The 15,357-nt window shown below is 46.2% G+C and overlaps 1 protein-coding gene across 1 annotated transcript in view; it reads left to right on the forward strand.

The window, feature by feature from the left end:
- The window catches only part of TEKT3 (tektin 3), a 35,488-nt gene extending 20,253 nt beyond the window's left edge, over positions 1-15,235 (forward strand). Inside the window, exons 6-8 of the mRNA XM_057535361.1 lie at positions 2,034-2,256; positions 6,157-6,311; positions 14,912-15,235. Of these exons, the coding sequence (XP_057391344.1) occupies positions 2,034-2,256; positions 6,157-6,311; positions 14,912-15,125 (592 nt within the window). The 3' untranslated portion in view covers positions 15,126-15,235. The remainder of the gene's footprint in view (positions 1-2,033; positions 2,257-6,156; positions 6,312-14,911) is intronic.
- The last annotated feature ends 122 nt before the right edge of the window (positions 15,236-15,357 follow it).

The raw sequence follows: 15,357 nt of genomic DNA on the forward strand, positions 1-15,357 counted from the left end.
AAAAACAGCTGAATGTTGAATAATTTATTTCCACTCTTTCGTAGACCTGCCCCGTCCATGGTTTCTTTGCCAGGCCCCTGGATACGATCTTGGGTTGATGCTCTTTTCTCTATGAGAGGACCTGTCTTTCTGCATCTTGATAACCTTGTTATCTTTCTTTACCATCTTATAAAAATGGTCCTGTTGCTTTCACATCTCTTTGGAAAATGGTGACATAGAACATTAAAAAAAATCAACTTGATTGAGGTGAAATTCACCTATGCTAAAATGTATTTGGCGTTAGTGTACATTTTGATGAGTTTTAACAAATTTCTATGCCTGTGTAACCATGACCACACTCTTGGCCCCTCCCCCTTTTAAAGGGACTCCCTTTAAAGCTCCCTTTGGGGCTGGTCACCCCAAAGCAGCCCCCCCTCTTAGCTCTCCTGTAATAGGAGCAGCAATGGGTACCAACTTTGTCATTCAGATTCTTCAGGTGTGAATCAGATTCAGACCCTAGGTCCTAAGTGGTCTCCATGAAGTGCCTCTTACTTAATTTGAGGAGAGCAGGAAGCATCTTCCTTTTCTCCTTCTGGGGTGGACATTGCGGGGGGGGCGGGTGGTGGGCTGGGATCGAACCACACACACTCTGACCACTTGGTCCTCCTAAAGGGCCTCATCTATTTCCAGCATGAATTCTTAGCCGTCTCTTATAGGGTGTCAGGGTATGGAGCACATAGGATGTTATTTTTGGTCATCATGGCCTGAGCTAAAACCTTAATCGACAGTAAGAGTCTCATTTGATATCCTATTATACCATCAAGCAAAGAAACCACACAGAGAGGCCCAATGTTAACAATTTACTGTCAGTCCTTCCAATATTCTTCCACTCGTGTAGATATCGATTTATATTTTTAAAGACTGGTATTACACATGTGCTGTTTGTATAGCCTGTCTGATTTTTCACTTCAGGATATGTCAAAAACATTGTCTGTGAAAATATTCTTCTACAGCATGAGTTTGCATGCTGTATGGATCACTTTTTAAAAGGTACCATGATTTACTCAAATTTTTCTTTACTTTGGGACATTTTAGGGTGTTTCCAGTGTTTCAGGGATTGGCATAAACACCGCTAAAAACGAATCTCCTTACATACACATCTTTGGGTTATTTCCTTAGGATCAGTTTCTGAAGTGGATCGATACAGAGATTAGCGTGACCCCTGCACCGTGATGGTGTGCCAATTCAGGAAGCATTCTGTACCTTTCGTCCTGGGGATATAAAGTGCAGCATGGTGGCTGGTTAACAATACGCTATTGCATATTTGAAAGTTGCTAAGACAGTAGCTCTTAAAAATTCTCATTCAAGAAAAAAGGTTTGTAACTGTGTGTGATGGTGGACGTTGTTAGCTAGACTTACTGTGGTGACCATTTTGCAATGTATCCATAAATCAAATCATTATGTTGCACCCCTGAAACTAATATAATGTTATATGTCAATTAGATGTCAATAAAAACACTTTCTAAAGTGGAATTTCTGCGTTATGCACATTTGCTCTCCGGCATGGCCGTACCAATTCAACTTTCCTACCTGCAGGATGAGAGAATCTTTTTCTAAACATGTTCACCAGAAAATTATCATTCTCTTCATTCTTTGTTATTCTGACAAAGGGTTGTTAATATGTTGTTGTTTTCATTAGTACCACTTTGATTAGTCCTGAGGTTGAATATTTTTTCGTATAGCGCTTATGGGGCCGGTGAGACACGTTTCTAATGAATGGACATACTCGTACCCTTCCCCAATCCCTTCCCCTGCCCCCGCACATTGGCAGAGGACTTAATTTATCCTGCGGATTGACAGAGTAAGCAGTCAAACAAGGAGCAATTAAGAAAAGTTTAAAAGAAGCTTTGCTCTGATGTTTACACTTCATGCAGTAAAACCAGGATCAAGTGATTGGGGTTTTTTTCCTTTCTCAGGATGAACGGTCGCCTACAGAAAATCTAGGCTGATTCGTCATTCTTTCCGTTGTCTGGGTCTATTTCCTTTTTCTTCAGGGTCTCAGTGCCCGAGTCCTGGGCCAAATTAACCGACGACAATATTCTTCGCTCCCAGAGCGAGCGAGCTGCCTCTGCGAAACTAAGAGACGACGTCCAGAACCTGCTGGTGGTGACAGCCAACGAGATGTGGAATCAGTTCAACAAAGTGAACCTGGCTTTCACCAGCCGCATTGCTGAGACTGCAGATGCTAAAAATAAGATTCAGATTCACCTCGCAAAGGTAAAGCCAAGCACTGGGAGGCCCCCGCAGCTGACCTGGATACATAGAGCAGGGGGCCCTGGGACCACACATCTCCACCATAAGGCACATGACTTCCTGGCCATACAGACTAAGAAAACTGAAAACTGGTACAAAGTGCACCATTTATTTTAGCCAGGTAGCCAGGTGTCAACATGAAATTGGAATCCAACATGAATTGTAAATGGGAACACAAAGAATGCACTATGTCATGAAAGGTTCCTAGTATTTAATAGAAACAAAAATATTATTATTAACGTTTAATGAATCACCGTATGTAACTAGGAAGTGAGTTTATTTTTAGGACATATGGTAGGGATGTTTTCTGTTAAATTATTTCAGGCCTTTTTTTCTGGAATACAAAACCAAATACAGGAAACTATTAAGTGGTTCAAAATGTTTCTGATATTGAACTTTTTAAAGTGCTTTAAGTGTAAGTGTTTTATAAGGACAATAAGATGAAACAGTTAGGCAGAATTCGTGGGTTTCAAGATAAACAAAGTGCTCTTGCTTTTTTTAGTATCGGTCTTGGAGTTCTTATTATTTCTGTGGATTATGCTGCATATAGTTTTTTGGTTTTGTTTCTTCATTTAATTTTTATTTTATACTGGGGTCTAGTTGATTTATAATGTTGTGTTAGTTTCAGGTGTAGTGGTTCAGTTATCCATATATACATATTCATTCTTTTTCAGATTCATTTCCAATATAGGTTATTGCAGAATATTGAGTAGTTTCATTTCTCTTTTTAAGAACCTTACCATGTTGGCTCTGTTGCTCTCAGGAGATATTATCCTATTGAGGGCACTGTGTTTTCCCAGGCTGCAGTAATTTACCTTTCCTTCTCATGGTGTCTTCTTTGGGTGATACACATCTGTTGGGTCAGACAGCTTCTACATCCAGGGAAGGGAAGAGAGAAGGATAAAATGTAGTTTTTGTCCCAGGAAGCTTATATTTGTGGAGAAGGTGCGCGTAATATGAAAAGCTCATGCACAGTGAAAAACAATAGAAAATTACAGATCATGGTTGCCAAATAACCAATACAGAAATTGTTCTGGGAGTTTGGAGGAAGAAACAAACATTCAGGTAGAGCAACATCATGAACAAAGCCTCGGGAGGTATAGCCAATCAGAGGCTGAGTCAGGTCTGTAAAGAGACCCGTCTGGCTGGCACAGACGGTGTGTGTCCCTAGAGAGAGAAGCTTGGAAAGGCAGGTGGAGCCAGACCGTGGAAGTCATTGATGGGAAGGCGTCCCCTGGGCAGTGAGGGGCCATCTAAAGGCCTTTTATCCATAGAAGGCTGACATGATGGAGTCCCTTTGTTCAACAAATTTTTGTTTACTACTGTATTAGTTTGCTCTGGCTGCCATAACAAAGCCCTACAGACTGGGTGGCTTAAACAACAGAAATTTATTTTCTCACAGTCCTGGAGGCTGAAGTCTGAGATCAAGTTATCAGTGGGGTTGGTTTCTCCTGAGGCCTCTCTCCTAGGCTTGCAGACGGGCGCCTTCTCCCACATCATCACATGGTCTTCCCTCCATGCCTGTCTGTCTCCTAATCTCTCTTTGTAAGGACACCAGTCAGATTGGATTAGGACCAACACTAATGACCTCATTAAAGAACTTCATTAGCTGTTTAAAGGCTCTACCTTCAAATACAATCACATTCCGAGGTCTGGGGGTTAGGACTTCAACATATGGATTTTGGGAGGTTGAGGAGGATAGAATTCAACTCATAACAGCTACATTCAAGGTGCTGTGCCAGGGGCTTTGGGGTGCACACACATGACGACTCACTGACCCCGCCATCTTGTGTCTTGTGTGAGACAAGACACGTACGTAGAACATGATAAGTTCCACCAGAAAAGTGCAGACAGGACATGGAAGCAACCAAAGTGTCCATCATCGGATGAATGGATAAAGAAGATGTGGCACGTATATACAATGGAATATTACTCAGCCATAAAAAGAAATGAAATGGAGGTATTTGTAGTGAGGTGGATGGAGTTAGAGTCTGTCATACAGAGTGAAGTAAGTCAGAAAGAGAAAAACAAATACCGTATGCTAACACATATATATGGAATCTAAGGAAAAAAAAAAAAAAAGGACATGAAGAACCTAGTGCCAAGATGGGAATAAAGACACAGACCTACTAGAGAATGGACTTGAGGATATGGGGAGGGGGAGGGGTGAGATGTGACAGGGTGAGAGAGTGTCATGGACATATATACACTACCAAATGTAAAATAGATAGCTAGTGGGAAGCAGCCGCATAGCACAGGGAGATCAGCTCGGTGCTTTGTGACCACCTAGAGGGGTGGGATAGGGAGGGAGGGAGGGAGACGCAAGAGGGAAGAGATATGGGAACATAGGTATATGTATAACTGATTCACTTTGTTTTAAAGCAGAAACTAACACACCATTGTAAAGCAATTATACTTCAATAAAGATGTTAAAAATTAAAAAAATTAAAAAAAAAGAAAAGTGCAGAAAGAACCCTTTGGAGCTACAGATAAAAGGTTCAGTTTGTTTAGCAGAAGGAGCAGTTATTTCCAGTGGTGAGAGATGGGGGTGGCTTCGTGGAGCGGGGAGCCCTTGAGGGTGGCCTTGGTGATAGAACAGTGTAATGATTTTCAGCAGGTGGTTGAAAGCTTGGAAGAGAGGGCAAAGCTTAACTGACAGGTGTAAGAGTTCCTGGCTTTCACAAGTGCTGAAGCTGTGTGGTTACAGGAGGTCTCTGCAGGGAGAGGGGAGGTAGCAGAGAAGGGGTCAAGGGCAGCACTTTGCACTGGAGTGGGGAGAAGGAGTTAGAGAGAAAATCAGGGATTAGGATAGCAGTTGGCCAGAGAAGTAAGCAAGGCGAGGGTTTCAAGGGGAGGGACACTCCGGAGAGGCCTCATCATTGACTTTGAGCGCGTGGTCTCACCGGAGCAACCAGGGCTAGAGACAGGATATGGGGGCCGCTGGAAGGTTAGGTGGGTGGCATGTGGAGGGAGTAGGCAAGGCCATTGCTGAGTCCATGTGGCTGTGAACTTGAGGAGAGGCTGGGAAGGTACCAGCCGGAGAGGACCCAGTGGGATTGGATGAGAGTGTGGTGGGGAAGGCATGAGGGTTCAAAGGAATTTGGGTGATGGTTGGGGGGCATCTCCAGGCCACAGGAAAGCGGCTGAAGAAGAGGGGACTAATGGGAGCGTGTGGAGACATGGGGGGCAGAGGTCAAGGTCATAGGTGAAGGAGAAGGCAGGGTTTTCAGAGCACAAGAAGGGGGCTTGCTTGTCAGAAGAGGAAGAGGAACCAGGGAGGGATCCAGGTTTAGGTAACTGGGGGGACCTTCTTTAAGGAGAGAAGAATATAAAATTGGGGTTACCAGATTACCAGTGCTCCTCCCTTGCAAGTGAGACACCCCAAAGCTTGACCTTGATTTGCTTCAAGGCAAATCCTCCCCTAGCAGGAAAACCTCTCTGAGATTAGTGAGGAGAGACAGCAGGAAGATAAAGAAGCAAGGATGCACCGATGTGGCAGAGAAGCGGGGACCCTCAAAGCTCCTGGCCTCCCTTTGCTCAGAGTCACATACGAATGTGTATCAGTAAATATCTAACAACCGGTGATCTGAGGGAAAAGGAGAAAGCGAGCTCGGATGTGCGGCATTCACCCATTTCTGTGGCCTAAGTGCTCGCACTTTGAGTCGGGAGGAGATGCTCTCCAAAGGGTGGGGGCAGGTGCCGTACCTCCCACCGCGGGTCCCGGGATGGGGCTGGTAGGAGGAGGCCCTCAGACAACCCTCCTCCCCATCAGAGGGGGAGGCCCAGCCACAAATGCACGGGTCGGGGAGCAGGTTGTTGAGGGCACGGCACCAAAGCCTCGCGCGTTTGCTTCTCCTGGTACAGACCCTGCAGGAGATTTTCCAGACGGAGATGACCATCGAATCCATCAAGAAGGCCATCAAGGACAAGTCTGCCTTCCTGAAGGTGGCTCAGACCAGGCTGGATGAGCGTACGCGGAGGCCCAACATAGAGCTCTGCAGAGACATGGCTCAGCTGCGGTGAGCGGGGGAGAGGCGAGGGGGCGAGGACCAGGTGGGGGTCACGGTGATGGGGAGGGGGGCGCCCTCAGGGCCAGCTCGGGCTCCTCTGGGGAAACCCCCAGGCTGCCGGCAGCTCTGAGCTCCTAAGGCTCATCCACCAGCACACGGGGACGTGGAGCGGTCTAGTGATGGTCATGGTGCTAGAACCTTCTTTAAAGTGTCAGTAATGGGGTTAGTGTTTAACAGCCCGGAGTCTCAGTTTGGGATGATAAAAAGTTCTCGAGGTGGAAGGTGGTGATGGTTGCCAAGATTGTGAATGTACTTAATGCCAGGAACTTAAGAGCTGAGATGGTAAATTTTGTGTTATGTCTATTTTACCGCGACTAAAACGGAAAGGAAATGACATCAACACTACACACAAGAATAGTGTTAACATTTAGCCTCATTCAGGGGGTGGAGGTGGCGTTGGGCTCCTTTGCACCTCCCTGGAGTGTCCGGAGTCTCCAGATCCCCTGTCTCGGAAACAGTACAGAGGTTGGCCGCTGTGTGTGTCCGAGTGCCCCTGACTCATCGGAAAAGGGTCTTTGGGTACCACCTCCCCCGACCCCATCTGTTTGCTCTCACCGTTGCTCTCATCCGCCTCTTTGGGCGCTTCATTCCTGCTCTCATCGTTAAGAGCACCCTCAGGAGGCCCTAAACCCCGATGGCTCGTTTCAGCTCATTTCAGTTTGTTCTGTTCATGGTAGAAATTGAAAGCAGCTGGTCATCATCAAGCATCTCCCACGTGTACACGGTGGGAGGGATTGACCCTACACTTCATCTTCTGGACACTAGGTGTATTTATTCTTCTTGTTTTAACTTGGAAGACTCCTTTCAGGATGGGCTTGAATGGAATTGGCCACCCTCCCACCCCCTTTCTGGCTTCATTTCCAATTTCTCAGTACCTGCCTATCTGCCTCTTTCTGGATTTCATCATTGCTGTGCTTAGGGCTTGAAACACTTTGTGCAGAAGCAAATCAAATTTATAGCAACTGGAGGAACGAAGTGGCAGCACTTGAACTGGAGTGGTGGGAGAGACCACTAGCCTTGCAGTCTGCCTGGTCCACGATTGAATTCCCTTATATCCTAGGGACAAAGCGACTTTGAGCTCTTACCCAAGGAACAAGCGGTGGCGTGAGGCTGTGGATTCCCTGCAGGGAAGGAAAGGGTGGTCTTTGTGAGGCCAAGAATGAGGAAGATGATGATAAAGGTGGTGATGGTGACAATCACAATAGCTGTTGCCATTTATTTTTTTTTTATTTTTTATTTTTTTTAGCTACTTTATTTATTTATTTATTTATTTATTTATTTATTTATTTATTTGGCTGTGTTGGGTCTTCGGTTCGTGCGAGGGCTTTCTCCGGTTACGGCAAGTGGGGGCCACTCTTCATCGCGGTGCGGGGACCGCTCTTCATCGCGGTGCGCGGGCCTTTCACTATCGCGGCCCCTCCCGTTGCGGGGCACAGGCTCCAGACGCGCAGGCTCAGTAGTTGTGGCTCACGGGCCCAGCTGCTCCGTGGCATGTGGGATCTTCCCAGACCAGGGCTCGAACCCGTGTCCCCTGCATTAGCAGGCAGATTCTCAACCACTACGCCACCAGGGAAGCCCTGTTGCCATTTATTGATCTTATTCTGTGCCGGGCACTGTCCTGCATACTTTACCTCATGCATTATCTTCAATTTACAAATAAGTAAATGGAGGCAGAAGCGGGCTGAGTGACGGTGACCCAGCTGGCAACTGCTGGGAGGAAGGAGAGACATAATTAGAATCCTTGCCCATCTCCCTGCTGAGCTCCGTTCAAGCAAAGCAGCAATTTCATTGTATGGGGCCTTGCCACCCCCCGTCCTGTACCTAAGCTCATCTGGCCTTCTCAATGCCCACATGGGATGGGTCAGCAAAGCAGTATCCTCATCTCACTCTCACAGAGGATAAAACAGAGGGTCACAGAGGAGACGTTACTGGAAAACACCCTCCACGGACAGCACGTGTGTTGTCTGTGTTGGATGCTAAGAGGTGAGCTCTAGAATAGATTAAGGTGGCCGTCATCTCCCGCAGTAGCTGCGTTTCTCCTAGTGGAGCTGTCATCCGGGCCATCACCATGGAGTGGGTCACCCAGGCCACATGTTTCTGCAAGTGGGTTCCACAGAACCCCTACTCACACACAGCCCATCATTGAGGTGAAGCGGCCTGCCACTCTGGAGGCAACCAGTCTGAAATATCTGTTTATTACAGGAACCTGGTAGTGGGATCACACCCATTTGGCCAGTTAGATTAGATCATGAATTGTGGTTTTATGCAAATATTATTGGGAGAAGCTAAGCTGAAGTTTCATGCTCCGACAATTTCTGCAGAGTCATCAAAAGTAGAGACGGGGGACTTCCCTGGTGGCACAGTGGTTAAGAATACGCCTGCCAATGCAGGGGACATGGGTTCGAGCCCTGGTCCAGGAAGATCCCACATGCCGCGGAGCAACTAAGCCCGTGTACCACAGCTACTGAGCCTGCGCTCTAGAGCCCGCGAGCCGCAACTACTGAGCCCACGCGCCACAACTGCTGAAGCCCGTCCGCCTAGAGCCCGTGCTCTGCAACAAGAGAAGCCACCGCAGGAGAAGCCCGCGCACCGCAACAAAGAGTAGCCCCTGCTCGCCGCAACTAGAGAAAGCCCACACGCAGCAACGAAGACTCAACGCAGCCAAAAATAAATAAATAAATAAATATATTAAAAGAAAAAAAAAAAAAGTAGAGACGGGAAGAGAGGAATTGTTCGGGCTGCCATCAGACCAACACAGGGTTGCTTTTTAGAAGGGTTTTGAGTTGTGGTCGAATTTGACTTTGCAGTTATCAGACAATGAGGCATTCACAGCTGCTTCTGAGAAGCTGAATGATTTTTCCTCTTTTCTCCCCCTTCACGGCTAAACAGAATTTGCTTTTCCTTGACTTCCTGTCGACCCTGCAGTGTGTCTATTTCCTCTGCTCCTTTACTGACTTCAGGACAAAACCTACTTTTGTTTCCGTAAAGATTTCTTGTTAAAATAGCGTTGCCAAAAATATGGTCCTAGAGGAACAGCAGTGGAATTTAGGATTGTTATTGAGGGAGGAGGGGATTATTTTCTTATTCAACTGATCATTCAGAAAGCAACCCTTTGGCTGTCTAGATGAAGAAAACATAAGGACCATAAACTCAGGGGAGTGAGGACAGAGAAAAAGCGCTGTTTGCATTTCAAGACCTTGATTTGCATTTGAACTTTTTCTAAATGGGTGCTTTCAAGAGCAATCTTAAACATTCTTGGCATCCTTGAGGGCAGGCCAGGCCAGGCTCTGCTTTGCTTAATCTTGATATATTTTTTTCAGGAGACGGTAGTTTTATTTGTATTTGAATGCAAACTGTTTTTCAGTTCTGTAATTTCCCCCAAAATGAGTGGTTTCAGCAGAACGGCTGTCTGCCATCTGCCAAGAATAAGGAAACTGAGAGTGGAACGTGGCCTTGAAAGAGGAGGAGAAACGTATTTCTAACGGCGAAAGTTGAGGGAGGTGTAGTATCTCTGAGCTGCCTTCACGCAGCGATGGGAAAACCAGGATGTTAGCTGCCTGCATTCTAAGTATCTGGAATTCCTTTTTAAAAAAATTGGTATTTTAATGTGTCTTTTTTCAGAAGACCCCTCACAGATAAATTTTCCACTAGACTAACGTTTGGCTGTGAGGAGTAAAGAAAGACTCAGACGTCACCCTGCTCCGTCCCTACCTTTGGATTCAGGGTTCTTTTTGAAGCGGTGAAAACAGCTCAGGGAAGGCTGGGAGACGAGAAGCAGGCCGGTGTGATTATAAACAACTCACCCTCGTAAATCCCATCACCAGCCGTGTCCGACAGCCTCTCTGAAGATCTGTTTCTTTGCTAGTGCTATTGTATACCCTGGGATCTTCAAAAAAGAAACTTACTTTTTAAATCCAACCTGACCTAAACAACAACAAAATATGCTTTTAGCTCAGTTCTCAGATGCTGTGTTTACAGATCTCAGGCCAGAGGAAACTTCCACACTTAAGTTTAATTCCTTCCCTCCCCCATTGGAAGTAAGAAGACAGTTCAGGCTCTAAGGTGAAAGGAGATGCACGGTGTGGGTGTGTTTTCACGGCTTGTCGTTGCATCCATGAGCCTTTTGGGGGTGCTCTGCGGTGCTCCCCGCCTCGGGCTGGCTGCAGGTGCTCCTTCTGGCCGGCGCTGCTTCTTCATCACCGGGGGTCTGCTCCTCGTGCTTGGGAGACCCTTGACTCGGACTTCGGGCAACTTCCTACCTCCCATCATGGGCTGCATCTCCTAGGACACAGAAGTTGGTCCCCATCCATCAAGCATGTTTTGTGCCCCTGTCAACTGCCGGAGGGGCTGTGGATGTCACTTTCCCGGACCCGATGGCCGGCAGGGAGATGTAGCACACAGGCTACGACAAGCACCCCGAGGGCCACAGAAGGGCTGGTGCTCTTGAAACACACGACATCGGGCAGCGAACTAGTCCCAGGGCTGAGGGAGGGACTTCCCTAAGAAGGGTCTGTCCAGCCGGGCTTTGAGGATGGCGTGAATTAGCGGGATGAAGAGTGAGGTAAGAGCATCGTGGGCTGAGGGGACGGCAAGGGTGGAGACCCTGAGGTCAGACACAGAGCAGGGACATTCAAGGACTTGCCTGCAGAGTGGAGAGGAAGGGTGCAGGGGCACGGGGAGACAGGCGCACCAGATTTTTACATTGAGGGACGTAGGGGTGTGAGGAAGGGGGCGGGGTCAGGGATGATCAGAAGACCTTTGGTTTCAGCATCCGCAAGGATGACGTCACCATGGCCTGAGATGGGACAGGCAGGTGGCCTGGGGTGCTGGTGATTCATCTGCTCTGTACCCCACCTCGGCGTGGGTGAGCCCCTGGTGGGCATACCCACCAGGGAGGGTGTGTCCAGAACGTGGGCTTGCAGGGCGGTCCTGGGGAGTCTCCAGACTCCCTTCATTTGTCCGCTGTGGCCTCGGATGGAGGTGTGACGTTTGCCCCGTCTCGGTGTCGGTCCAGCCGAGGCACTTGGGGTAACCTCTCTGAGTTCAAGGCCAAAGGGAGTTCAACTCCCTCAAAATTGTGTTTCCTTTTTGGAAACTATTTATTGTTTTCCTTCTGGCTTTAAGAGCTGTATCTGTTTGTTCGTGATAGAAAATCAGAAAATGAAATAAAAAATAAAAATCATCGTCAATTCTCCTCACCGTTGAGGGGTAACCATGGTTGCCACCAGGCATATTAACAAAATTGTGATCACGCTGCATGTAGAGTTCTATATCCTGACTTTTTCAACCAACATTGTATTCTGAGTTTCCTTCCCCAAGGCAAAAACAAATTCTTTTTTAATTTATTTATTTATGGCTGTGTTGGGTCTTCGTTTCTGTGCGAGGGCTTTCTCTAGTTGCGGCAAGTGGGGGCCACTCTTCATCGCGGCCTCTCTTGTTGCGGAGCACAGGCTACAGACACACAGGCTCAGTAATTGTGGCTCACGGGCCTAGTTGCTCCGCGGCATGTGGGATCTTTCCCAGACCAGGGCTTGAACCCGTGTCCCCTGCATTGGCAGGCAGATTCTCAACCACTGCGCCAGCAGGGAAGCCCCCAACAAATTCTTTTTTAAAAAGTATTGCCTGCATAGTATTCCATCATCCGGCTACGGTGTCCGTTATCATCAGGATGTTGTTTCCTCTTGTTCTCTCATAATAATACTCAATACAAGATAACACAATGAAGACGTTGTTCCTTTATCGTTTTATGTCAAACTGTTCACTTTGTTTAAATTCACAAGTAAGAGAGAGACACGCTCTGATTTTAAAACAAATTCGAACAGTACAGATCCATATGGAGTAAAAAACAAGAGCCTCTTTTCTGCCCTCTCCTCCCCCCCCCCCAGCCCACCCCCAACGTCAACCAGCAGCTGCTGATTTGGTGTATCTCCTTAAATACATTTACAATTTGTCCTTTACGAAAAGCAGGGGGCGGAGGGTTTTGAGTAGCGAGGTTGTGGCTTTGGCGCCATCTTAAATGAATATTCTGTGAGAGCTAATTTTGGGCCTGACACTATTTTGGTTCTTGTGGTAGGGTTGCCAGATTTTGCAAATTAGCGGCCAGGTAAATATGAATCTCAGATAAACGACGAATAATTTTTTAGTATTAGTATATCCCCAATACCGCAAGGCATCTTTACACAGATGAACACTTACGGTAGGTAAAAATACTTGTAGTGAATATTATTCAGCCTTAAAAAGAAAGGAAATTCTGACACATGCTACCACATGGATGAACCTTGAGGACATTATGCTGAGTGAAACAAACCAGTCACAGAAGGACAAATACTGGACGATTCCACTTGTATGAGGTACCTAGTGTGGTCAGATTCATAGAGACAGAAAGAAGAACGGTGGTTGCCGGGGGATGGGTGTCGGGGGGCGGAATAGGGATTAGTGTCGAAAGGGGACAGAGCTGCCATTTTGCAAGATGAAAAGAGTTCTGTGGGTGGAGGGTGGTGATGGCCGTGTGCATGCACGTGATGCCACCAAACTGCACACTTAAAAATGGCTCAGATGGTAAAATTTTATGTTGTTTATATTTTCCCGCAGGGAAAAAAATACTTGTACCAAAAACATACATGTTTATCTGAAATTCAAATTTAACTGGGTCTCTTGTGTATCATCTGGGAGGCCTGCGCTGTGGGGTTGACAAATAGAAATGAGATGGTCTCACCCAAAGGGTCCAGGGCCGAGGCCAACTTCCCAGGTCTCTGCTTCTGGGAGCTGAGTGGGTGGGGCAGGAAATGGGGTTCCTTATTATGGCCGCCGAGACTCCTGATTTCCTTCTTAGCTTCCTGGATAACTGTGAGCGGTGTATAAACACATGCAGGCCGTCTGCCTGTGGGGAGGGCAGTTCATCAATCCCTAGGGCTCAATTTCCTTGTCTGTAGAACAAGGAAGCTGGGCTTGATGACCTCTGCCATTTATCTTCCAGTGGCAAAGTCTGTGAAGCTGTAAAATGGTCTTGGTAGAATGATTTCCACATGGTCTGGATATTTTTCTACGATCGTGAAATCCTTTTCCGTCTCCAGCGACGTCCACACCCCTATTCGTTCACTGTCACGCTTCTCTTTATATTATGGTACATTTTAGTTAATTTCATGCACACACCCACCCTCCCTCCCCCCCCAGTCTGCTGATAAATGAACATCCCCAACAAAGAAAACTTTAGCTTTGAATCACTGGGCAAAATTGGATGAATTTGGAGTTGGTGGTTTCAACTGACTATATATGTAGAATTATATATATATATATATATATATATATATATATATATATATATATATATATATATGTATGTATACATATGAAGTAAGGTCGTCAATAGATAAGTTATTATCCTTATTGTTGTCTTTTATAACCTGTTTAATATTCTTTCTCTTGATTGACCATGTGGTCCCATCTCTTGGATATTATTGGCCAAATCAGAGGGTAAAGGAGTCCTTGCTTAATTGCTCTTTGAGGGGAGAAAGAGTTTCTAAATATAAACACAGTAGAAGAAATCACAAAGAAAAAGAAAGATTTAGCTAACTAAAAATTGAAATCTTATGTATAACGAAACATAAGCTAAATTAAAAGGTAAAAAACAAATTAGGGAAAACATTTGCCACAAGCTTAACAGACCAAAAAAAAAAAAAAAAAATGTAATATGCCTAAAACTTAAAGAGCTCTTTGCCAAAGTTTAAGATAGTTAGTAATACCCCAGTAGAAAAATGAGCAAAAGACAGGAAGAGGCAATTCACGGAAAAACTGCAAAATGCCCAATAGACATTTAGGAAAGTTTCACTAATAAAGAAATGAAAATGAAAATGATATCGGTTAAAATAATTTGAGAAGGAGATGCTAGATTTTTTTACATGAAATGATGCCTTTTTTCCTTTCTGTCTTGAAAAATGTGTCATGTTTTTCATCATCAGTGCAATCAGAACTGCAACTTGTTTCATGGTTTACGTAGCTCATTTCATGAATTATCATTTTCGTGTTCTATAAGGTTTTTGACGTTTCGATATTTACTCTGGAACCTTGGGGCATTGCTGGGGGGAGGGGCATTATAATTGGAGGAGTGCTCCATTAACTAACCCCTCCCCCACTGTAGTTAACAGGTTGGGCTGAATTCTAGCCACTGAATAAAGTTGGGTGTTCCCCTCTTCCTCACTATATAAACAACTTTCAATGATAAAGTAATTGCATGAAAATTGAGCTGTTTCCATTTTTCCCATCTTTACTATTTTAAAAAAAATCAAATGTTTAAAAGTTTACCTTCTTTTTAAATATTATAATGTTTAATATTCGCGTGTATGCACAATGCATGTATGAAAACTTGCTGGTGTCCCCCGAATATCCTTGGTGTGCCTCTTGGATCGTCCTGTTTGCTTTGCGGCTTTGCAACGTGAAGTAGTTCTGAGGTTGGTGTGACCGGTGGGAATTCCGTAACCACACTCGGCCCCGGTGGAGCTGATAAGCAGCGTGACTTCGGCTAACCTAACCGGTGCCTCTTCCCCACGCAGCCTGGTTAACGAGGTGTACGAGGTGGACGACACCATCCAGACGCTGCAGCAGCGCCTGAGGGACGCGGAGGACACCCTGCAGTCGCTGGTCCACAGCAAGGCCACCCTGGAGCACGACCTGGCGGTCAAAGCCAACTCCCTGTACATCGACCAGGAGAAGTGCGTGAGCATGCGCAGGAGCTTCCCCAGCGCCCGGCGGCTGGCGGGCTTCTGATAGGGCCCCCTCCCCTGGACCAGGTGTGACGCTCCCCAAGGAAGGCGGAACCCGGGCGCCGCGCGCACGCGCGCACTTACACGAGGGCTGATCTATATTCACTTATTAAAGGATCGTATTTATAGATATGTGCCGCGGTCCTGTCTTGGAAAACCTTTCGTTTGCCTCCAAACCTTAATTCCCGACGCTTTACTAGGCTTCTGGGCCAGAGAAAAACAATCGATGTAATAGA

Source organism: Balaenoptera acutorostrata, chromosome 20 (genome assembly GCF_949987535.1).
Source record: "Balaenoptera acutorostrata chromosome 20, mBalAcu1.1, whole genome shotgun sequence".
Taxonomy (NCBI): Eukaryota; Metazoa; Chordata; class Mammalia; order Artiodactyla; family Balaenopteridae; genus Balaenoptera; species Balaenoptera acutorostrata.